Source organism: Vulpes lagopus, chromosome 9 (assembly GCF_018345385.1).
Source record: "Vulpes lagopus strain Blue_001 chromosome 9, ASM1834538v1, whole genome shotgun sequence".
Lineage (NCBI taxonomy): Eukaryota > Metazoa > Chordata > Mammalia > Carnivora > Canidae > Vulpes > Vulpes lagopus.
This window is the reverse complement of record NC_054832.1, coordinates 43,576,492-43,601,166: the sequence shown is the minus strand read 5'-3', so window position 1 is coordinate 43,601,166 and position 24,675 is coordinate 43,576,492. Positions and strand designations below refer to the sequence as shown.

The following is a 24,675-nucleotide window of genomic DNA, read 5'->3' as shown; positions in this document are numbered from 1 at the left end:
CGAAGTCTGCGGGGTAAGCCTGACTGTGTAGCAATACCTCCCTCTGGTGGTCTGACATCATAAACTTTGGCTTTTTGTTTTTAACTAGAAATTCTCCTTTCATCTTCAGCCCATCTTTTCCTTTCCTGCCTGCTATCCTGAATTAATTATGAATATACCATTTTAAATCTTCCAGGTTTACATGGACTGTAAGAGCAGGAGTGTGGATGTATCGTTAGCCCATTGCACAGGTGAGGGAAGATTCCGGGCTAACCTTGAATGTGATCCTTCTGCTGTTCCATCTGTCCTTATGTTACTTATGTTTTCTCGTAGCTTCCTTGATGAAAGCCATGAAGTACTGTGGAAACCCAGACTCAGAGAAACCAATTTCTTTTGAATCAGTATCTGCCGCGTTAAGTAATATCTATTCAAATAAGGTGAGCCATGAAAGCTGGCCTGCAGGAGTCATTAGACAAATTAGAATGTAGAATCAAAGGCTTTGCATTTTTTGGTATTAGTTTATCACCCCACTGGTATTTAAAACCTATTACAATTTTCCCCTTCCCAGAGCTCTCTGCCTACGGTAAAGGAATGTTTCCGTTCCTTACTTGGATCAGTTATGAACATTGTTTAATAATTTGGGTCTTTTAACAATATCATGGCTTAGAAGATTTAGGGATCACCTATTAAGTGCAAACTGCTTGCTTGTAAAGTAGCTGCTTCTTCCAGGATCTACTATCCTGGGAATTTGAATCCACCTCTGTCAAATGCTGAAACTTCAGATTTAGCCTTATATAGCTTTTTTCTACTCTGATACCCTTACTCTGAGTTCATATTGCCATCTTTGGAAACATTATTTGCAGAGCCCAGAACTGCCATGATATGAAGTGTCAAAGTAATCCTCCAAATACTGGGCTTTATAGTTAGTTTTAGAGCTGTTCCTAGAGCTTTGATTTCCTGAAATTTTTCTTTGACTTTGAATCATTCTGCTTTTCCTCATCCCTAGAACAGCATTTGGTGTTTCCCAGAGTCATCCCTATCCTATTCAATCACAACACTATGTATTTACAAAATAAAATAATAATGCACTGATTATTATTACTATTATTATTATATACATTTATTGAATGTTCATTATATTGCAGGAATAGCCTAAGAGCTTTACCTATATTAGTTCATTAGGCTTGCCACAACCTTGTGAGGTAGAGACTATTATTTAACCTATTTTAGAAATGAGGAAACTGAGGCCCGGGGAAATGATATCATTTGTAAGTGGGGAGAGCCGGTTTCAAAGGCAGCAGTCTGACCTTGGACTTGGAGCTTGCAGCCACCATCCTGTCTTGCCTCACAGAATGCCTGTCTGCTTAACTTGGCTGGACAGCTTGCATCAGCTGTTACTGTTCTTTGATTATAGTACCAATTTAAGCGTCGAACATGTGCTTATTTCTTCCTCTTCTATTTTAGAATTTGAGCAAACTCAGTGATCACAGTGAAGTCTGAGACCTTTTTCCTGCAATACAGCTCCTGCCTTAGTAACTGCCCTGAAGAGGCCATTCTCTGGCATTTTGCACCACCACTTTTGGCGTTGAGATCCTACGGATGACCTCTGCTTTAAGTATAATGTGACTTCATAAACACATAGCCACTGGTCAAGATTCACCACTGGTTCTTTCTACTCTTTGTTAGTAAACAGAATTACTTAGTAGGTTACTGTATAGTTATTTTATAAAAACCAGTACGCATTTCGTTTTAGTGTACTGAAAGTTAAAACGTGAATTTATTTCCTTTGCCACGGTATTTTGTGTTTTATTTCTGTTTTATTGTTAAGTCAACTTGCAAAATGAGAAACCCTTTGTCATAAGAGATTTAGAACATTTGCAAGCCATTTGTAAAAACCCAAGATCATCTGTAACTAATACATAAAAACAACTTAGCAAATGTGCCATTTCCCCCTCCAAAAAACCAAAAAAGCCATTAAACATCAGTAAGATTAAATGTTTCTTTATACAATATGATACGAAATTCACCGTAATTAAGTCAAACAAAAATGAATGACAAACTAGAAGCCATTGTTCGTCATGTCTTTCCATGCAAGGATGTCTTCAAGATTATTTTCCAGATAAGTATCCCAGTGAAACCAAGTTCTTGACATTAGTCTTTTTACTCTGAATATTAGAAATGCTTAGCCCTAAATTCTGCATTTCAACCCAATGAAGTCTGTTTTTACCTTAGGTTTTATTGGAGCTGGAGCGTATGAAAGTTGCACCTTTTATATTTTGTTATAAATGATGTTTAGAGGAGAAAATAAATACTACCAGTAGAATAGCTTTGTGCTATTCTAACATACAATTATCTGTAGTAGTTTGGGACTTTCCTATTTCACAGAGACAGTCGATATAATGTAAGACATTTATCTCTCTATATTCATTTAGATAGATAAGTCTCCATAGTGTTTTTCCTTTTCTTTTCCTAGAGTAGGACTTAGATATGTGATTATCTATAAAAATACCAAATCAACAGCATAATTGACAAACACCATAGGCCAGGGTGACTGGTATAAATTGTTGCTTTCATGCTTGTACGTATATTTTCAATCACGTACAATTACCCAGAGTTTCATATTTTTTATCAGACAATTTGATACAAAGAAATCTCATTTTCAAAGATAAGTCTGGTTAAGTTTGAAGGTATTGGAACTGTTCTTGAAATTACCAGTGTAACAGAGAGCCAGGTACTTTAAAGTGAATTTGAAAAGTAGGTTGAAAACAGAACTTAAAGACTGATCATTTGGGTATTTTTGTGGGCATCTGTATGAGAATTTGCCTGCCAAGTGACATACTGGTCCCTAGCAAATGTGTGGTAAACATTCATATGGCCCTTAATTTTCACATTAAACCATAGGTAGGACAATGTAATAAAATGAAAGGGAATAATACATGTTTTGAATCTCATAACTTACCTCCCCCCACCATTTCAATTTTGGTTGACATGTGCTAAAAAGAAGTCTTTGTCCTAAAGGAAGCCTCATCACATCCTTTCATCACTAATTTGGATTGAAGTGAGTGAGGACAACTTTCATTCTCTTTAAATATCATTCCAAGAAAAAGTGGAGGTAACAGGTGGAGGTAAAATTTCCTTAGAGAAAGGAGTTTCTGTCTGCTTTGTCCATTTAAACTATCCCAGTGGTGGATGGTGGCAACATTTACCATCCGTAACCCATTGATGTTGGCACATAAAGATGAGTCAAATAAACTTAAGGAAAGAAAATCTATTTTGCTGTGTATAAATTGATATTTTGCTGTCCAGCTTTAGCCTATCACTGAATTCATGCACTGCAGGCATTTTATAATTTGTAAGAGATTGTGGGCCATGGATGAGCTCAAATTCATTACAGTTAATCAATGGATGCTTTGTTCTATTTTATTGTTAAAGATGACACAGTATTGTCTGAGCAGGTGTATTTGAATGCATTTCAGTATTTATAGTAGAAGTTTAGTGGATAAAACTTGAAAGCCAATAACTTAAGTGTCAAATGTTAATACTATTTTCCAAGTAAGGGAAGACCACGCACTGGGTAACGATCTTTGTTCTGTCTTCTTCTGCATGCCAAGGTCACAGTGACTTAACCTGGAAAAATGTATTGGAATTGAGTTCTGAGTGTCCAAAGTTGAATATGAGTTTTGTACACCCAGATTCTAAAATATACATATTTATTTCAAAGCAAGCATTAACAAAGGAACTATAATATGGTCTTGGTGCTAGAATGTTTCTGGTCATGTTGAATTATTTTTATGAGATCACCTTATTTTTATATATGATAAACTACTTCCATGTTACTTATTATGGTGAAATAAAATTAGAAAAAATTAAAACTGACCTATAAGTGTTGAGGACCTAATAGAGTGACATATATAAATTAAGCATAAAATATGAAACCAGGAAAAGACCGTTAACATTACATTTATGCAAATTAAATGCCCTTAAATTTTACCATTTATCTTTCATTTTAAAGGTTATTTGCCCCCGATTATATGATTCAAGTGTTACAAGGTCTAGCTTGAACTACTTTGCGGTAATTTATGTGACAGCTCTCTATTCTATCAATGCGTAATGTAATGAGGAAAGAGATCTTTCTTTTTTAATGAAAACATTAATGTGTTAATACCCTGTATGGATAATGTTTGACATTTAGTGGTTACCAAAATATATTAGTATGTTGTTGAACATACATATGCCTTAGAAATGCACGTTTCTGTCTTCTGTGGGATGATGATCTAATTCGATATAGCATATGCTTTTTGGCAGTGAGTTTGTTGCCAGATTTCAAATAGGGAGTTAAGTGATGCCTTCACAATCCAAAGATTTTTAGTTAAAAATCATGTAGTCTAATATGCCACATTTATTTTTTATATTTTTCAATGCATTTAATTATCTCTTTTATAATTCTTTGTACTAACTCAGCATGTAACAAGCAATTTACAAGGAAATAAATTGAAATATGATAACTATTATGCTTGAATAGATTTGTGTCCATTATTTCAAAGTATTTACTCTCCTGCTAAGCAAATAATACATATTGCTTTCTTAGACTGACCACTGTGTGTTGAAAATTCTTGGAAGTATGAATTATTCTTGGTAATTTGTTCTTACGAAACATCAAACTAGGATGGTAAGGATTATACCTTGATTTATGGGCTGCTAATAAGGACATTTTTTGCTGCAAGACAACATGGAAACAATCCTCTTTCACTGGGTTTATTATTTTTTTTTTATCTTTTATGTTCTAATTTTAATTAATCTATGTTAATTTTTATTTGTTTGGATTCTTCCTTTATGTGTTATTGTTTGTCTTTCCTGAGTTCTGAGGCCAGGTTCAGTAGTCTTCAGCTTTTTATTTTTATTTTTTAATTTTTTTTTTTTAGTCTTCAGCTTTTTAAAGGTTGCTGCTCCAAAGATAAGATAAGGCATGCTTTTAGGTGTTGGAGATACAATGGTGAATAAAACTACAAAAAAATTCCTGTCCTCATAGAGCTTACATTCTAACAAGGGAAAACAGGAAATAGATAAATTTAAAATATACGTATTGATCACATGTGCTAATAATAAGAATAAAGCAAGGAAAGAGAATAGGTAGGATGGTGGAGAGTGGGTGTCCTGGACAAGGTGGCAGGAACAGTGACCAATGGGAGGGTCTTAGTCCATTCGGGCTACTATAACAAAACATTACAGACTGCAGGGCTTCAACAATAGACATTTATCTCTTAAAGTTCTGTGGGCTGAGAAGATAGGGATGAAGGTGCCAGTTTTTCACGAGAGCTCTTTTCCTGGCTTGCAAATGGCCACCTTGTTGCTGTGTCCTCGCATGGTGGAGAGAGAAGTAGTGCTCTCTGGTATCTCCTTTTGTAAGGACAGTAATCCTATCAGCTTAGGACTTCACCTTTGTGACCTCATTTAACCATTATTATCTCCTTATAGGCCTTATCTCCAAACATCCGCATCTCACCTTGGGGGTGGGGGGGCGTTGGGGGGGAGTTAGGAATTCCACACATGAACTTTGGACGGGGACTATGGACAATACAGTCCATAGCAAGGAGTTATATATTTCTTATACACTTGAAAAAAATTTTATGTCTGAGAAACAGGTTCCTAGAATTTTATGTTTAATAAACTATAATGTTTTAATAACAAATTGTGCGGTTAAAGCATTCCAATACAGATACAGTAGGTTGGCTTAGCCATTGCTAGCCATGTTAAGCACCTTAAATTAGGTTGTGAGTGAGGTGGTCAGAAATGGGTTGGTAGTGGGCCTAGGCTATTTAGAAGTTGCACAGCTGTATATTTTGGTGATGGTTCCTAATGATTAGCCATCTAATTAAAGGTTGAATTGAATCATTTAATTTCTTTTTAGCTATCATATTGTTTTAAAGCAAATACCAACAGAGTCATGCTAAATTCTACCATTTGTCACCGAGACCAGCACAGAACAGAGTCTAAGCACTAACTGCAGTGAGAGGCTCCACTCTTTTTTGTTGTTGCTGTTCTTCGCTTTGAGTTTGTTGTTATTTATTTAAGAAAGGAAGGATGTTAGGTTACTACAAACTACCTAATTGCTCTGAAATGATCTCCTTACTTTCTACTGATTTAGCCACAGGAAGGTCATATTACTCTAATGCGTCTCCTTTTTGTTCTAAATTATAAAGGACCGCACTCTATCTAGCATAGGAAGCTTTGTAGTATTTTTTCCTTCTGGAGCCTCTGGTTCCTATGGCTGCATTTAGAAATTGGCTGATTAATAAATCCAGTAAGAATACATACTTATTAATTGCTACAGTAAAAAAAAAGCTTCAATAATAAAATGAATGAAAATTAAACTAAAATTCTATATTTCCTTTGCTTCTAGAGTTATTTTTTCCTTCTTGGTTTTAAAGTAAGTTCTGCCGTTGTGAGAATAGAAAAGTGAGGAAAGAGAGCCTCTTTTAGACTCTAATGTGTTTTCCAGACCAGCTTCCATATTTAAGCCCCCTGTTCCTATAATTCCTTACACTTTGATTTATATCCTACAGGGTTCCCAAGCTTCCCTATTTTCTTAAATTTATAGTAAGGGAATTACTGTTTAAATAAAGGTGCCTTTACTCAGGCTAACAAAGCCTGAGAGAGGGCAGGGAAGGGAGGGAGCGTGGCACCCAGGCACTGGGTGGGTTTGGAGGTGAAAGAAAGATGCAGGATGAGGGCAGGGTGTCCAGGAGGAGGAGGATGGCTGACATGATTCACTCTATGGTATGGTATGATTTCGGCAGGATCTGGATGTCTCCTGAGTCCAGTTATTTGCTTTACCAGCCTTTTAAGGGATTTGAAGTTCTCATCATGAGTCATTTATTGAAGCCGGACTAAAGGTTCTAAGAAAGGAAAAACCACGTAAGCCATTGCCATGCATTGTGTTAGCCTTAGGAAGAACTAGTTCATCTCATCAGCTTATAAGACTGTCATAGTTTTGATGGGGGAGGCTGGTTTGAAATTGTTTGGAACTCAGGGTGCTGGGGAAGGCAGGGTTAGGAGCAATGGTGTTGTGTTAGGATGCAGGCTGGTGTGCCCCGGGGGCAGTGGGTGGGGGGAGATGGCGATGTTGGGGACACGGGCTGAGCCTTATGACCCTGGCATTCTTGGATGATCAGGGCCCTCCTTGTTCCTCACGCCAAAGACACAGACACAGTGGAAGTGGGGTTCATGAAGCCAAACAATTCTTCCCACATTGCAGCTTTTCCTGGGGCTTGGACCTATGCCTTTTGCTTTGGCTCTGGAATTAAAATTTGAGAATAGCAGTGTGACTGCCAAAAACGGGATTGACATACCATTCTTGTCTAGTGTAAACCTTTTCTCTTTTTTTCAGTTGCCTCTCTTCACATTGCCAATGAAAATATTGAAGTAGTAAGGGTCTTGCTTGACAGAGTAGAGGTTTTATCAATTAAAACCAATCACATGATGGTGCCAAATTTTTCCTAAATCTTAGTCGAAATGTGATCCTTATGATATCTGCACCAGAATCACCGTAGGTATTTGCTAAATATGCGGATTCAAGCCTACTGCCCAAGACCCAGCGAATCAGAAGTTCTTTGAGTTGGGCTTGGGAAGTAAAGATTTTTAACAATCATCTCTCTGCTTTCGTTTTGCAACCCTACAGTTTGGAATCATAGTCACAAAGGCTATCTTTAGTCTGATATTTGAAAGAAACCCTGTACTCTGTTAGGCACCTATGTGTTCATCACTTGCTCTATTTAGGATTGTGCGTTGGCCGCTACGTATTGTAGATACGTCAAATTCACCATAGCTGTTGGTCAATATGAGTTTATGAGAGTCCGAAAGTATCTGAAACATATTATCCCTACTCATCTATTCCTGGGTGAATTTCCTAAGCCTGGAAGTTTGTATTTAATATCATTCATCAGGGAATATTTTAGTGTCCTAGTTTCACAAATTTATACCATTTCTGACAGGTACTGATGCAGTCATGTAAGAAAATGGTCCCATCCTCCCGGCTGCTTCTCGCACATTGCCATTAGAAACATATTGTATAAGAGAGAGCGAGAGAGATTTCCCTTCTAGCCTCAGGCTCCGTGGGTAATTATTTTCTTTCAACACCTTCATTGAAATTCCCTGTGTAATGCTACCAGAGTGAATTATAGTTAAACCTTTTATTCTGCACATATGGAACTGGGATAAAGAGATGGTGCCAGCAATATTACTCAGCTACTTTCAGTTTGGGGATTGAGGCTGATGTAAACCATCATAACTAGAGAGAAAATAATATTCAATTATGAATCACCGCCAGATGTGTGAATGTATGTCTTTGGGTTTCATTTTTCTGGAATATGCTTAGTGTAGTATATTTCTTATCTACTTGTTAAGTGGTTCTCTTTCTACGGGTAATAGATTTAATTGCCATACGTATTCCAAAGATCAAAAATTAATAAGATACGTACTTGGACTCCATCTCACAATCAAAAAAAAAATCAGAAATTCTTCTAAAGTAAATGTTATGTAACAATGTTCTGCAACCCAAGTCCCAGAGGCGCTGCGAAGGAGGGTCCCCACTGCACAACTTCCAATGTGTCTCTTGTCCAGGGTCAATCATCCAGCTTGACACCAATGTGAGGGAGAGAGAGGGTAAAATAGAACAGGGTGTAATAATTGCTAGAAAAATTGCTTGCAATATGAGTGAAACTGGAAGGATACCTAATATGTGTGGTCCTGACATCCTGGATCCCAACCCTGTGTTACGGACCACAAGATTGTGTGGTATCCAAATGAGGTAGCTGGAAGAGGATCACATCTCTTTTTTTTTCTTTTTAATTCTGTTTTTATCTCTTTTTGTAATTTAAATTCAAGGTAACATGTAGTGTATTATTAGTTTCAGGGGTAGAATTTAGTGATTCATTGGTTGCATATAACACCCAGTGCTCATCACAAGTGCCCTCCTTAATGACCATCATCCAGTTACCCCCTCCCCCTGATCCCCCTCGCCTCCAAGCGACTTTGGTCTGTTCCCTAGATTTAAATGATCACATCTCTGCAGATTGGTGCCTGTAGCCTGAGGTGGGCCTCAAAGCTTTCACTTCTCTGTGCTCATCTACCATTCCTATTTTCCAGTATTTTCAACCCCCTTCTAAAACCCATTCCTAAGGGTCTTCCAGAGGTAACCATACCTCCACTTTCAGGAAGCTGTTATTCATTTTATCCATCAATTTCCTACTGATCCTGCCACCTAAACATATATCCACCCAAGCCCTTATGCACGTGTATCGTTTGAGCGGCAGTGGATGAGTTCTCTTTCTTCTAATCAAGATTTAATCTGCCACATGGAGTTTTTCTCCTACCTACCTTGCTTTGTTAGTTTTTTATTTTTTATTAATTCAAAACTTCCCCCTTGCCTTTCCATTTTATTCCATCAGTTAATTCTTCTTCCCAGTGTTTTCAACCTCGTTTACTTGATTGAATATAACCTTGGTCTATAAAGAAATCTTATTCCATTGCCTCAAAAAAAAAAAAAAAAAAAAAAAGTCCTCATCTAGCCCTGCTTGCTTTTTCTGCCTTTTGTCTCCACTTATCTTCAGCCTCTGCTGAATAAGTTCCACTCCAATGTGTTGAGATGGTAGTAGTCAACGTTTGCTGCTGAGTTAGTGACAAACAGGGCTAGACAGGGCTAGGTAGGGGGCCAGGGAAATCAGGCTCACAGAAAAATCCCAAATGCTGAGGTGTAAGGAAACCAGATATAAGGGAGCAAGCCAGACCACCCTCCCCTAGGTGAGGGCGGGGAGGGTGTCGTTTTATGACAGTCATCTGTGACCAACAAAGAATAACCAGACCCCAAAGAAGAAGTAAGCCATTGAAGATGTTATCACCAACCCTAACTCAAATCAAGACAGCACAAGAATCTCAAGGCCACAGGCTTCCGTGTCAGTTCCCGATAAACGACCAACCCCACAACCCCTGTCGGGACCCTTCTCACCCCTGAGAGCTTTCTCTGTATCTTTATGTAATAAACTTCTTCTACCCCTTTGCTCACTCTCCTGTGTCTGTGAGATTCATTCTTTGACTCCGTGAGACAAGAAGCCAGGTCTCTCGTATCACTGCCTCCACTTGCTCTTCTCTGGCCTTGGCTATCTGATCTTTTCCCCCCATCACAGTTTTAAAGGATTCTAGAAAAAAATCATCATTCACTTCCACATTCCCAAACTTAGTGGCTACTTTTCAATCCTCCTCTTAGCCGATTTTCTTTGCTTTTCATGCTCAACCACTGTTGACTTCTTAAAATCCTAATTATAATCCTACCTTTTTACAAGCACCTGTCTAGCCGTCCTTCTCTAGAGATGAGATGGCTAGCTACCCTTATCCAAAATTTTTGCTCAACACTGGTGATGCCACACAGGCACTAAGAGTATTTGAAAGGTTTATTACTTACATAATCAGCTTCCTGGAGAGAGTGGAGTGGGCCTCCCAAGCTGGTCAAAAATGATTTAAGAGATCAAGGGAAAGAGACTAGCCTGAGAATTTTAGGGTGGTTGGGGGTGTGGCTGGGGAAAAGGTTGAACTTCCCACCACAACAAAGGAGGAAACACCAGGCTTTCTTATCAGCTTGCCCAGATGTGGGGCAGAAGGAAGGAGTGAGGTATGACGCTTAAAAGCTGTCAGCAGTAGTCAGACATCAAAAATGGATTTATTTACTACAATTTCCCCAATTTCCATTAGATGCCCTCCTGTTCTTTCCCCTAATGTTATACCAACAATATTTTACTGAATTGCTCATTTATATGCTTTTAAAGGCATAGGCTATGTAGGAATTATTATTGTATTCCTGGCCCATTATATGTTATGGTTAATATGTTATTGTTGAAGGGATGAATAAAATGGTCAATCTATCAAAACCAAAACTACATGAAGATATTAAAAAATTAGGAATCAACTAAAGAAAAGAGGTTGGCATCTCTCTTTAGAAGACTCAGGGCTAGAGTGTCGTAGGGCAGGCTGAACAAGGTCAGGGGCTTGAGGTAAATTTAGACCCGTAAACAGAACTTTCCTCATGAGAAAGTTGTTATCTCTGTTGAACAATTTAAACTTGCCAGTTTTTAATCACAATTACATTGCAGTTTCCTAAGCTTACCTCCTATCGAACTAATCTCTGCTTTCAGGTGGAGTCAGTAGGTATCTCTAAGTTGCCATCTGAGGGGGAATCAGAAGCTTCCATTCTCCAAACACCTTGTCAATCTGTGACAGTTCTCAACACGTCTGCTGATAAAACTCTTCTTTTCTCCTTAAGCGCTAATTCCATATGTCTTCAGTAAAGATACTACGCAATGCCCCCCTCCCCAGTCCACGGGAGATATGTTCTAACACCCCCCAGTGGATGCCTGGAACCACAGATAGCACCAAATCCTGTATACTTTGTTTTGTTTTTTTTTTCCTGCACATATATACCTACATGCCTATAATAAAGTTAAATTTAAAAAGTAGGCACAGTAAGAGATTAACAACACTAGTAATAGAACAATCATAACAATGTACTATATAAAAGTTATATGAATGTGATCCCCCTCTCCAAATATCTTACTGTACTGTTCTCACACCCTTCCTGAGATGACATGAGATGGTAAAATGCCTACTTGATACAATGAAGAGAAGCGAACAACCCAGGCATTGTGATGTGGTGTTATGCTACTACCGACTTTCTGAAGGAGGAGCATCTGCTTCTGGATGATGTTTGACTTTGATCGCTGGTAACTGAAACCAGGAAAAGTGAAACCACAGGTAAAGGGGAAATATTGCAATATAAAAAGAGAAAATCAAGATATTAACTCATCATTACAATTTATTATACTTTATTACCGGCTAAAAGCCCTGACCTGGGTCAATGGAACTTATAGGGTAGTAGATTTAGGATCAACAGAAAGATGAACTTTTTAGCAGTCAATTGTACTGTATTAATTATCCATTTCTTCTTCAAAAATTACTCCCAAACATGGTGAGTTGTCATTTCTCATGACTGTGTGAGGGGCTAGACTCTGCTGGTCTCCCCTGGGCTCACCCAGGTTACTGCACACAGCTGGTGAGTGGGTCGGGGACTGGGCTCACCTGGGATATACCTGGTGAGTGGGCTCCCTTACCCACGTGGTGCACACTTAGGCTTCCTCATCAGCCTGGTGGTCCCAGGATTCTAAGAGAAGGAAGTCAGCAGCTACAAGCCCCTCTTGAGGTTTTAGCTCAAGAACTTAAATTATGTCCCTTCCACCACAAATCTAGCCCAGTTTCAAGCAAAAGGAGATATAGACTCTACTTCAGGGTGGGAGGAGCAGCAAAACCACTTTGTAGAGAGGGATGTGGATAATGTTGTAGCCATAAAACAAGATACCAGAGTCCACTTCTGATGATGAGACCTTCACATATTACTCACATTCTTTCAACATGAAAAATATGCTTACTCTCATCCAGGGACTCCAAAGCCTCACACCAATTACTACACCAGGCTTGAAGTCCGGGATCTCTTGACTAGTGTCTAGTTCAGTATGGGGAAAGCTCCTTAGAGGCAGCTTCTTTTGATGCTGAGAGATGTGAACTAGAAACATAACTGATCTTCCAGCTGCACACTCAACAGAATATGGTACGATAGGGGCAGAGTAACCATGATGGGCACCTGTGCTCAAAAACAGTAAGAATGGAGCAAGGAACATAGCCAGCCTTCAGGACTTGGTTTCAAATACCAGGGACAGGGAACCAGGGCTCCTTGGAGAAATGGCCGATTCTCCATTAGAGAATCTGGTTAGGGCTGGAGCAGTCTAACCATAAGAAAAAACATCATTAAAACTCAAGTTGAAGGTCTAAGAGCTCCAATTTGTCTTCAAAATACCTTCAAAACACAGCTCAAAATTGTTAAGGTTATCCAATGCAAAGAAAGTTTAACATACGTCACAGTGGGGGAAGCTAAGGAGACAGGTCAGTGACCTGTATTGTGGTGCCCTGCGGGTTATCTAGAAACAGAACCTAGAACAGTTGGGAAATCAGGACATGAGGAGAACAATAGTGGAGCTTGAACAAACTTTAATTAATGGTTAATGTACCAACCATGGTTCCTTAGTTGAGACAAATGCTTCGTGGTTTTGTAAAACATTAACAGTTTGGGAAAATGCATGAAGAGTAGATGGGAACTCTGCATTATCTTTGCAATTTTCCATGAAATATGAAAAATCCTCTAAAATTAAAAAAAAAATTAAATGAAAGTAAAGAAGGGAAGCGAATAGCAGTCAGGATTTTGCACTAATTCTGAAAGGCAGTTGGGTATGCATCAGCAGGTTGCCTTCCCAAGCGGGCAAGGCTTATTCCTTGACCAGGGTCAGCGCTGCAGCCTTTGGGGGAGGGGGAACTTGTGAATACGTGGCTCTCCCATTTTGGCTCTGCGCTCCAGCCTTTTAGTTCTGTTGGCCAAGATGACTTCTCTTTTCGATCAGAAGTCACTGGTGTTTGTAGCTGAGCAGCTGTCTCAGCCTGCTTCTTTTTTGTAGGAAGTGGAAGATCCAGGGGACTTTTAAAAATTATTATTTAAATCTTCTTAACCATTTCTGTTCCTTTTGGTCCAAGGAGGCAAGGTTTGTGCCAGTACCATTCCCTTAAAATTTACATAAACCTTACTAGGGTTGATGTCATGCCTCAAAGGTGACATCCAGGGTTCTTTTGGGCATATAAAAGTGCTGTGGGAGGGACACCTGGGTGGCTCAGTCAGTTAGGTGTGGGCCTTTGGCTCAGGTCATGGTCCTGGGGTCCTGGTATGGAGCTCCATGTCTTAGGGCTGGCTCCCTGCTCAGTGGGGAGCTGGCTTTTCCCTCTGCCCTTCCCCCACTTCCTGCTGTCTCTCTCAACTAAATAAAATCTTGAAAAAAATAAATAAAAATCCTGTGGGATAACACACCTCCAAATTTTAGAAAGCTTTTTTAACTAACTATGAGTCCACTCAACTGAAGTTTTTCTGAGATCTTAACAAAGGGTTTTATAACCACCCACTTAACTAGATCTTTATGTAAAGGTAATTTCTTACAAAGAGTCTTCTGTGGGATGGAAATGTTTTGTAATTCAACCCAGCAATCTCTAGGTCATCTACATTTCCTCTAAATTCTGCTTTCCAAATGAGAAGTTTTGTCTTCGTTCAGCTCTCTTCCCTTATCTGGTGCAGCTAAAACAAAAGGCAAAAACAAAAAACCAAATGGCACTGTCAACAGTGCCTGACTCTCCCCTTAGCCAGACCATAAACTCATTTTCTATATTCCAAGTTGCTGCGGACAGTATTGTCTCAGTTGTTCTGTCTCTATAACTGAGTTGCCTTTTTACCAGGCTCTAACTGTGCATCCTCACTGCTCTTCTGGCTGCCACTAATAAGCCACCATCCAGTCCCCTTCTCCTCCTTCCCACCTGCCAACTCCCACTCCCCAGTCTGACCTACCAAAACAATTAGTTGCCGCTGCCCTGTCTCATGAATTTCTTAGCAAAATTCTTTGGCCAGGATATCTGCATTGAATCCCTTCTCCTTCCTTGACAAGGAAATGAAAAGGTGCAACAAAGAAAAACAAATAATTATAATAACCCTAACTTGAGCACTGTTAAAGGGCAATGAAACTTGTCCAGAGATTATTCTCTCCTTCACTTTGATCTCCAGAGGAGGCAAATAGACAATGAAAATGCTTAAACTGATTGAAGATAAAGAGTTGGATGTTTTCCTAGGTTATGAGGTAAACCCAAGCGATTCAATTTATAAGACGGTATCTAAGATGTTCAAAAGTGAAATTTAAATGATCACTGACTGGTGACTTGCTGTGGCAGCATTGTTTTAAAAACTTTACAAGTATCATATAATTTAATGTGTAAAGCAACTTTATGAAGTAGAAAGTCTCATTTGGAGTTTATCTTTTTAAATACTGGTTAAGATGTCCAAAAAATCTGAACATTTGTCTTTAAACATTTCGAGAAGATCCACATTTTCTTCTCTGTATTTATGTCTATGTGTATCTATTTATATTCTAAGGGCAAAATCAGCTGGACTTATACATGATTTTGCTTCCGTTTGTGCCTTTTCCCTATCTATGTCATTGGTTTATATCAAAGGCCAATTTCTAAAAGTTATAGATTTACAGAGCTTGACATCATTAGTTTTCAAAGCACAATGTACAAATTTAGATAAGAATCTTGGACCATTAAGGGAGATAAGAGTGTATTTAAGAATCTTTCCTTCTGCTCATTTTTCCTATAGTGGTGAAATAAAGATGGGATTGGAAGAAAAATAGAAGATCATATTATAATATTGTCATATATCAACTTTTCTGTGGAAACTTTGTACGTAGCATTTCCTACCGTGGAAACATGCTTGGGTCCAGTGATGTGGAGAATGCTATGTTACCAAATATATAAAAGCCAATGTATGAGTAGTCTATGGGTTTCTCTAAAATTTCCCAATATCCCAAAGGTCAATGACAATGGTCCAATGTACCATAAGGACATGACCCAAAGTCACAAAGGAGCGATGTAATGGGAAATAAAAGCTAATAATTGTCCTTACTGGGTTGTACTTTTGGTAGAGGACACTGTCTTAGTCAGCTTGAGGTACCATAACAAAATACCATTGTTTGGGTGGATTAACTAATGGGAATTTATTTCTCAGAGTTCTGGAGACTGGAAGTCGAAGATCAAGGTGCTGGCAGGGTCAGTGCCTTGTGAGGAGAGCTCTCTTCTTGGGCTACTGATGACTGCTTTTCTCAAGTCCTTGTGACCTTTCTAAGGAAAGGTCATGCACTAAGGTGCATGAAGGTGGTGAGAGAGAGGTAGGAAGAAAGCTCTCTGCTGTCTCTTCTTACACTTAGTCTTGCCTTGAGGGCTCTACCCTATGACTTCATCTAAACCTAAATTCCTCCTAAAGACTCTGCCTTCAGATTTTACCATATGGGAGGCTAGGGCCTTCAACATATGCATTTGGGGGAGACATAATTCAGTCCATAGCAGAGACTATAGTTTCCTCCTCTTTCCTTTTCCTTTCTTCCTTCCTTCCTTCCTTCCTTCCTTCCTTCCTTCCTTCCTCTCTTTCTCCATATATCACAGTAGCTGAAAGTTAGTTAGAAGCTCCAGTAAAATAGAATGATGATTCCTTTTAGGTTCCAGCCAAGGCCCCACCTAACAAAGCCTCTCTTACCTAACTTCATGTGGTTTTAGCCCTCTCAAGGTATTAGAACAGGGTGAAGTTTTTATTCCCTAGGCTGGTATGCAGCTAGAGCTGTAAATCCGGTGGAAGGGTTTTGCATTTTCCTTGCTTGATCTGCTTGACCACCAGTTACTGTAGTGCTACTAAGCTGGATGCAGCTGATTGGTGCTTAAGGGCAGTAGTAGCACTAAAGCAACGCTGAAAGGATTGTGTATTAGCCAAGATTGTGATTGTGAAAGAGACCTAAAAAAAACCCACACAAAACAATCTTAAAAGTCTATATCAAACTGATACTGCAAATCTGTGAGACCTATCAAATGGCCACATAACGGTTAAAATCATAGTCTGAAGCCCTACAGAACCAGTTTTAGATACATTGACTCTCTGTGAGGGTGCATTGTCTTCAGTAAGCTAACAGGAGGATCACTCATTAAGTGAAAGAATTAATTCGAGGCATTTAGCACATTTTTTCCCATCCAATGAATGTTTGTGGAGTACCCACCATATGCCAAATTCTTGCTTATGTGCCGGGTATAGATCAGTGAATAAAAAGGAGCTGGAACCTAACTTTGTGGTGCTTTACCCTAGTAAGGAAGACACAAAACTAAGGCAAGACAACATGCAAATAAATCCTTGCAAATCAAGAAAATGCCCTAAAGAGCAAAGCAAGGCACCACCAAGGTAGGGAACAACACAGCCAGGAAGGAAGAGGGTGGAAGAGGGATTAGGGGAGACACTTGGGAGTCTACTCTGGCTGAGACACTCCAGGAAGGCTTCATGGCAGAGACCGTTTTTAAGTGGGACATTATGGAGGAGAAGATGACACCCAAACAAAAAACAAGGGTAGGGTGCGGGAAGCATATCTGGGAGGATTCCAAAAGAGGAAAAAGGAAAAATCAGGCACAAAACCTCAGTAGGATGAAAGAGCTAAGTGTTAAAAGGCTGAGAGAACAAAAGGATAGCCCCCTAGGGATGGTGGGGGCACCCAGAACAAAGCCTGGCAGGGAGGGGTGTCTGCAAATGCTTTTAGTCTTTATTCTTGACGTTTTTGTGAGGAAAAAAAGAAGACAATGTATTAAAAACATCGAATAAGCTGCTTGAACCATAATAGGTGCTCAACCAATAGAGTATCTTGGTTTTGTTACTATTTTTTAGCAGTACTAGTAGCCTTGCTCTCTTCTGAAAACCAGCTCACGCTTCACGCATCTCCTTTTGCTCATGCTCTTATGTATCTTGGTTTCTGTCCCAATCTCTGACTCTTCCTGGTGTTGTTTATTCTTACCTTCAGTCCCTATTAAGCTGTCATACCCTCTAGATACCCTACCCAGAGTTGGTAGCCCCTTTGGAAGATTTGTTTCTCCAATAGATTTGCGTCATTTACTATGGTTTTTTTGTTTTGTTCATTTACTAATTTTTTTTTTCAAGAGAAGTGGTTAAAGGAAAATAATTTAAAACTCAGGTCAGTCTGACCAATGTCTCGTGTTTGGTATGAAGAGCAACCACCATTCCCGTGACAGTCTGGGAAGGAAGAAATGGGAGCCCTGCCCCAAGTGAGGTCCAAGAACCCTCCTCCTCCCAAAACATGGTTTGTCTGTCTCCAGCCACAGAGAGGCCTGTTCCTCTCTCCAAACCATCACGAATGATTGATTTGAGATTCTGGATTCTTCAGAGTTTCTTCCAAATGAACAAAAGACAGTCCTGCTTAGAGTCTTGGTGGCATTTTAGTCAGCCCTTTAATGTGATTCTAATGGTTTGTGTGTGTGTGAGAATTCACAGTAAATTCATTATGAAAACCCATTTACCACAGGGTTGACACCAGCAAAAGCCTGAGGCAGCTCAGGGAATTGTGGGACACGACATCTGTTTCAGTGAACATAACTCAGGCATTCCACATCCGTGCTCGCTCATTGGTGCTTAATAGCTTCTTGCACAGCTCTTTTTCTCCTCAGGACATACACATTCAGACACAGAAAACCATAAAGGCCAAATGTCTTCTTTAATCCTCCGAGGCTTAGCTAGCTAAAAGGAAACTGTCAAGAGCCATAGCAACCCTCTATGTGAAAAGAAAAGAATCATCATCATCATCATTAATAATATTAATAATAATAGGTAAAAGGAAGCTAATATGCTGGTTTAATACACTTAGGAGTCTACTTTTCTCAATTTGGCTGTTTTGGGGTCCGATTTTTATGCATATTTAAAATAGAATGTGTAATTTGACCATACCTACTTTGTTATGATTTACTGTTAATAACTTTGCTGAAGTGTAAATGGCCTCACATGCTAATTGGGTGTGCTTCCTGTGACATATGCAAACTGACTTAGAAACTAACATATGCTGTTATTACTCATAATAGATCAGCTTTGTCTGAAATATTTGTGCCCAAAATTACCATTTGGCATGTCTTCAAATTCAAATCCACCTTCTGCCCTGAGATGAAATTCAAGGATTTGTTTTCTGGTTGTGTTTTTTTTTTTTTTTTTTTAATATTTTGGAGACTGCTTTCACTGCTACAATAAGGAGTGTTCAGTGTTTACATTATAATGACTATTTATGGGGGTTTAATATGTTGCTTGTTGCAAATTGCATCCGACGGAAACTTGGCAAAATGGCACCGAGATGTGGGACCACATTCAACTATATTTAACATCGTATCAGGCGGTTGATCTTTTGAAAATCTATGGTGTTAAATGATACTTAACATAATCTTACATACTCTTTCCATCTTTTGCTTTGTAGAAGTTAAAAATGGTGCTGAGTGTTACAGTAATTCTGCAGGGGGAAAAATGTATTTTCTGGTTGTCAACAGTTTACTAAGGTATGGAATGGGAATAATGAGAAAACCTAAAATCAACCTGCTTGTTTTGAGACTGTTAATGTCTTGTAGATTGCTACTGGGTTTTTGTATATTTGTATCATCTGTTATGATGTCTTTCTGTGGCTGAGTAGAGGATGGAGGCAGAAACTGAGCTGGAAAAAAACACTGTAGATGTTACTTACAAGAGCCAAAGTGAAAAGGTTAGTTTGCATCACAGAGAGCGTTTCCACAGTTCCAATCCAGTTTGAAATATTGTACTAAATTGTAAAGGCTAATTAGCTAGGTAATTCCGTATGGGTGGGAATGGAAGAAGTAGGTTCTTTATTATTTTACAAACTTTAATTTGTATAAAGGTGAACTGTTTTAGATTTTCAAGAGAGTTGAGATCATTGAGTTAGAATCGGATTATCTCAACAATGGGCATCTCCATTTACTTTTAACTTCAAAGAAAGATTGTGGTTTCCCATAAATACCATTGTTAGGGGAAGCAGTTCATCATGAGCCCTGATCATCCCTGTGTGTTCGTGTATATAGACCACAGGGTATATCCATCCCCTGATACTGAGCAGTCTTCATAGTTAGCCACATGGGTGACTACGCAGGTGCAGATGGCCACAGCATGACCTCCATGACCTTCATGCTCGCACTCTTATGGAGGGGACAGGCTTGTTTACTACTTGCTCAGGAGCATCCATCCGGGCCCATGGTGTCACCCATGGAACTTGGGGACCCAGGTTCTGGCACCACCCTGCTGATGTTCCTGCTGGGTGCTATGCTGTGAGTAATACACTGTCTCCTCTACATTTGGCATCTAAGGAATGGTTTCAGATTTATTCCCTCCCTTCTTCCCTGAGGCTGGGACTCTTCCCTGACAAACGTATTTTGAAAGATCCTCCAAAAAATTGTTTTGATTCTGATCATTTAAAAATTGTATATTGGCAAATAAAATGTAATCAACAATGGAATGTATTTCAAATAGATGGTACAAACCTTGCCCTTATTATTAAAAATTATTATCAACTTGTGAGAGAAGCGTTAAAAATAACTCCCATTAAAAAAAAAAATAACTCCCATTTACTGGCATCTATTATGTACATTTTTCTCATTTATTGTCTCAATAGCCTTATAAGCTGCTGTTTTTGCACACCAGGGAAATTAGACATAGCCTGTGCAACAACCTGCCTATGTTAGATGGCTTTGGAAGCCAGATCTGCTGGGCTTTAAATCCAGCGTCTATATTCAGTCACTTTACGACCAATGACTTCTGTTAAGTATTTTATGATTAGTTTTATTTCCTGATATAAATTTTATGTGCTCAAACATTTATTCTTAGAAGTATAGTCTTCTACTTCAAGGTGTGGCTCTTCTACACTTTTTACTCTATTGCACTGTTGTTCTGAAACCCTAAGTCATATACTTGGAATAAAATCAGGATTTTAAGTCATAATTTGAGCCTTACTTAAGTATCATGGGACCTGGGCTGTTTCTAATAAATAAGATAAGATGTTTCAAATAAACTTGATTGTTCATACTAGTAAATAACTAGATAGCCCAGAAAGACTGAAATTATTTTAAATAAACTGAATCGTGGTGTATTTAATTTGCTTCATTTTTTCATACAATAGTATCTAGTTTTGCCAGACTCCTTGACGCTATAGATAAATGAGTAGAAGCTACGCCAAGCAAAGGACCAGATGGCCTGAGGTGGATGGGGAGGAGTAGTCCTGTTGGGCATATTTGATAACTTATGTTTAGGGTTTTGTGCTTTTCTTTCTTGGTTTTTGTTTTGTTTTGTTTTGTTTTGCATTTCTAATGCCCCTGGCTGGATCTGCTACAATAACATAGTTACAATAAATAAAGCAAAAACAGCTGATTCCACTAAGTCTATCTGATTACATTTTAAAACTTTACTTACTATCAAATTTTCTGACTGCATGCAAATCATTAATACATAATTGAACATCTATCGGGGCTCTTGTAGCACTTAGGCTAAAACTTTATGAAATAAAAAGAGGCTCTGAAATATACTGTGGGATGTAGCAGCAGTGGACTCCTGGGAACAAGTAAGGATACTTCCAGAATGCTGCTTTGGAGAATCAGTGTCTTAAAATTGGAAAGTTCTGAGCACTTGCAATGCAATTCTCAAGCTAGTGCCTGAAAAGAAGAGACGTAGGAGTTCCAGTTATATAAGATGGATTCTGACTCTGCGTACAGAAATAGCCCAGACCCGCCTGGTTGCTTGAATCCACTGCCCTCAGGCATTGCAAGTGGGTGAGAAGGCAGGACTAAGGCTCCCTGAGATCTGGAGCCTACCACACTATTAGAAGTATTCTCTTAATTCAGAAAAAGATGACCAAATTAGGTATGTAATTAGATATTTATTTAGAATGAGGGAAAAAATTAAAATTAAATCACATTTTAAAAATATGACAAAACTGACAAATATCACAAATACCATCAAACCCAGAAAAATAGTATTATTTTTAATCAATTCGCTTCTGGATTTACTTCCATGCTATTTTTTTAAAACTTTTTTTTCTTTGCTGTGTACTCTTTGATCACCTTTTCATATGACAGCACTCATGTAACATTTTATTTATTTATTTATTTATTTATTTATTTAATATTTTTTTAAAGAGGAAAAAAGAAAATTAATTATTTCCTTTAACAGGGTGGAGTAAAATTTGTATTTTTGTGTTGATAATATTTAAAGTACTTTAGATTCCCAATTTGATATTAAAAATGTCACATGGACATTTAGTGTAGTTGTCAAAGTTGTGAAAATGTTTATCAAAATATCTTTCATGAAAAAATTACTAACTGAATTATAGCTATTAAATGCTGAAAGAAGGTAACAGTTTATTATGATTTATCTTATTTAACAATCTGGGAAGTTGGCAGCCATTAGTAGTTCCCCTGCAATTTTAGGCGCAGTTGGGAATTCAGGAATCTCCGTGGAGTTGTTAGTGTAGCCAACCACAAAGCTAGAACATGCGTGTACTTTTGCTAGCACATGTGAAGAGTTTACTCTAAAACTGACTTCTTTAATTTCATTCTAAGCAAACTGACCCAGGCCCCTCAATATGGCTTTTATCATTCTGGACATGAGTACATGTTGTCTTTTTATAATAAATTCATGATCATCCAAAGATACTGATTTGACATACATGGCATCAGGGCCTTAACAGGTACGATGGGTTTTGTCTTCTCCACCCAATATGTTCTGATGAAATTCCGCTTCACTTCCACAGGAACTTTAGTGGTTTCCTGGTGAGGCCAGAACACTGAGTCTGTCGCCTGCTTCCATCTACAGAAAGTCTGAGTACTTGATTATTCTTGTCACTGTGTTCATATTGGCTATATCAGCAGGTAACTTCTGCTTTTAAAAAATGTTTTATCATGATTTATTTCTTTTCATTAATTGGATTCTCAAGCAAACCAAGTGCCTACTTATTATTTCTATTAGAAATGATCTCTTCATATAAAAAATGTTGATATTATGTGAATTTTTGTTGTGCTGCAACTCAGTTTTCACCATAGAATCTTTTCCTTGATTTCCTTTCACATACTTTTGGTTCTCTATCCTACACCACTGATTTTTATCTGAGTTTTTTTTTTTTTTAAGATTTTATTTATTTATTCATGAGAGACACACAGAGAGAGAAGCAGACACAGGCAGAGGGAGAAGCAGGCTCCATGCTGGGAGCCCAACGTGGGACTCAATCCTGGGTCTCTGGGATCACGCCCTGGACTGAAGGTGGCGCTTAAACCGCTGAGCCACCGGGGCTGCCCTATCTGAGTTTTTAAACTTACTTTGTGTGCAAATTTTAAAACAGAAAAAAATATAAAGCCAAATTATCTGAAATGTCTATTTGTTTTCTTGAAACTTCCCAGAACATCCCCCCAAATTTCATTTATTATGGCATATTCCCAATTTAATCTTTCTGTCCCAAAAGATAGTCACAGCCATGCTGAGGTGAACTGCTGAAGATGAAGTGTGATGAAGGAGTAGTAGATATGGAAAGAGACGCCAGTCTTCATCAGTTGAAATTAATATGTCTCACTTTTGTAAAATGTTGAAACAAAAACTTCAAACATGTGAACACATTGCCGAAGTCTTTCTCAGGTCCTTGAAAGGACTCTGAGACTTCAAACTTCAATAGCTTCATGGTAAATGGTCCTCTGCTGCCCACCCGAGCACAGATCCAGCCATGGGCAATCCCAAGAGCATATGAGCTTGAGGTTGTAGATGGCTTCCATGATAATACATTCCAGAACCTTAGCCTTGCATGGGACAGAGAAAGGGGTAAGGGAAGGTAAGTTAGGCCATTTCACCAAGGACTGGATCAATTTTGAAAATTGGCAAGAGTGATAACTTGGGCTCAGGGGAAGATGGTTGTCCCTTCTGTTCACTAATGAAGAAATAAACCAATAGTGCAAAGAACAAATATGTGAGTAAAGGCACATTGCTCTTTAATGTTCCCTATATCCTTGCTATGGCAGCCTGAAGTTTACTACTCAAAATCGGATGACTCTCAGTGCCAGAGGCCTGAAAGCCTCTAATCTTCCCTCAGTTATTCTCAGGAGAAGGGTAACTCAAATGCCCACTGCTCTGTTGGGACTACTGTAGGCCTGGCCCTGTTGTACCTACAGAGAAGAGAGAATGGGCCAAAGTTAAGGCTTCTAACACAGTTTAGGGTGGTCAACAGGCCTGGTTTTCTGAGACTGTGGGGTTTCCCAAGATGTAGGTGTTAGTTAAAATCAGGAGAGTCCCAGGAGACTAGGGGTAGCTGGTCACGCTAAATCAGATAGGCTAGTCCTGTATGTGGAGTCCTATATCACAACAATTCCTAAGGATTAGAATGTGGATTGTGGAGAAAGCTAAACTGAGTTTTAATCCAGTTTCTAGTCATAGATCTTGGGCAAATTGTTTAACATTTCTAGGCCTCATTTTTAAACTGGAGATGACAATGAGGATAATGTAGAAGTTTTGTGAGGAATAAATTGCCTACTAAATCTAAGGATCCTAGTATAGAGTCTGATATTTAAAAACTGGTGGCTCTCATTAATATCACCCACATTATCATCATCCAAAGAGTTAGGTCGGGGCGGGGGGTGGATTTAGGAGCAAATTTCAACTAATGGTGATATTTTCAGCCAGGTAAATTGCAGCATCAGAACTCATCGAATCTTTCCAAATGAAAGTAGAGTCTTTAAGCATCTCTTGGGGTTATTAGAGAATAGGTTTCAGTCTTGAGGAAAGGAACTGGCAAGAACTAGGAAAGTTAAACATGCTTAAGCAAACAGGCTGGTTTCCTGGTAGCACTTTAGCTCCATTAGGGAATTAGAACCACAGTCAGAAAGCTGAAGCTGGTTTGAATCTTGCCTTTGTGTCTATCGGTGACGAATGCTTCTCTGTATCTATCCTGTAGAAGAATTTTTAGAAGAAGATTACTACTAATGAATGCGGAATCCCTAGCACTGAGCCTGGCTCTGGTAGGTACTGAATAAGTGAGCAATCTACACTTGCTATAGGCACAAGGGTGATACAGATGAACATCCTTCAGCCTAGTAAAGCTTAGGTGTCATGTACCACTTCTAGAGCCCATGACTAGTGAGCCAGTTACCCAGCTGCCTTAGCGCAAGGCCTGC

At 38.8% G+C, this 24,675-nt stretch overlaps 1 protein-coding gene and 1 pseudogene across 2 annotated transcripts in view; one reads left to right on the top strand and one right to left on the bottom strand.

Annotated features, from left to right (window-relative positions):
• SLC26A7 (solute carrier family 26 member 7) overlaps positions 1-4,487 on the top strand; it is a 120,016-nt gene extending 115,529 nt beyond the window's left edge. The window contains exons 17-19 of one of the 2 annotated variants that reach the window (XM_041769662.1): positions 176-230; positions 313-416; positions 1,444-4,487. In XM_041769662.1, coding sequence (XP_041625596.1) covers positions 176-230; positions 313-416; positions 1,444-1,479 — 195 coding nt within the window. In that variant the 3' untranslated portion in view covers positions 1,480-4,487. The remainder of the gene's footprint in view (positions 1-175; positions 231-312; positions 417-1,443) is intronic. The other variant, XR_005990016.1, reaches the window with a different exon arrangement.
• A 17,414-nt stretch (positions 4,488-21,901) lies between these two features.
• Positions 21,902-22,237, bottom strand: LOC121499040 (annotated as a pseudogene).
• Between the last annotated feature and the right edge of the window lie 2,438 nt (positions 22,238-24,675).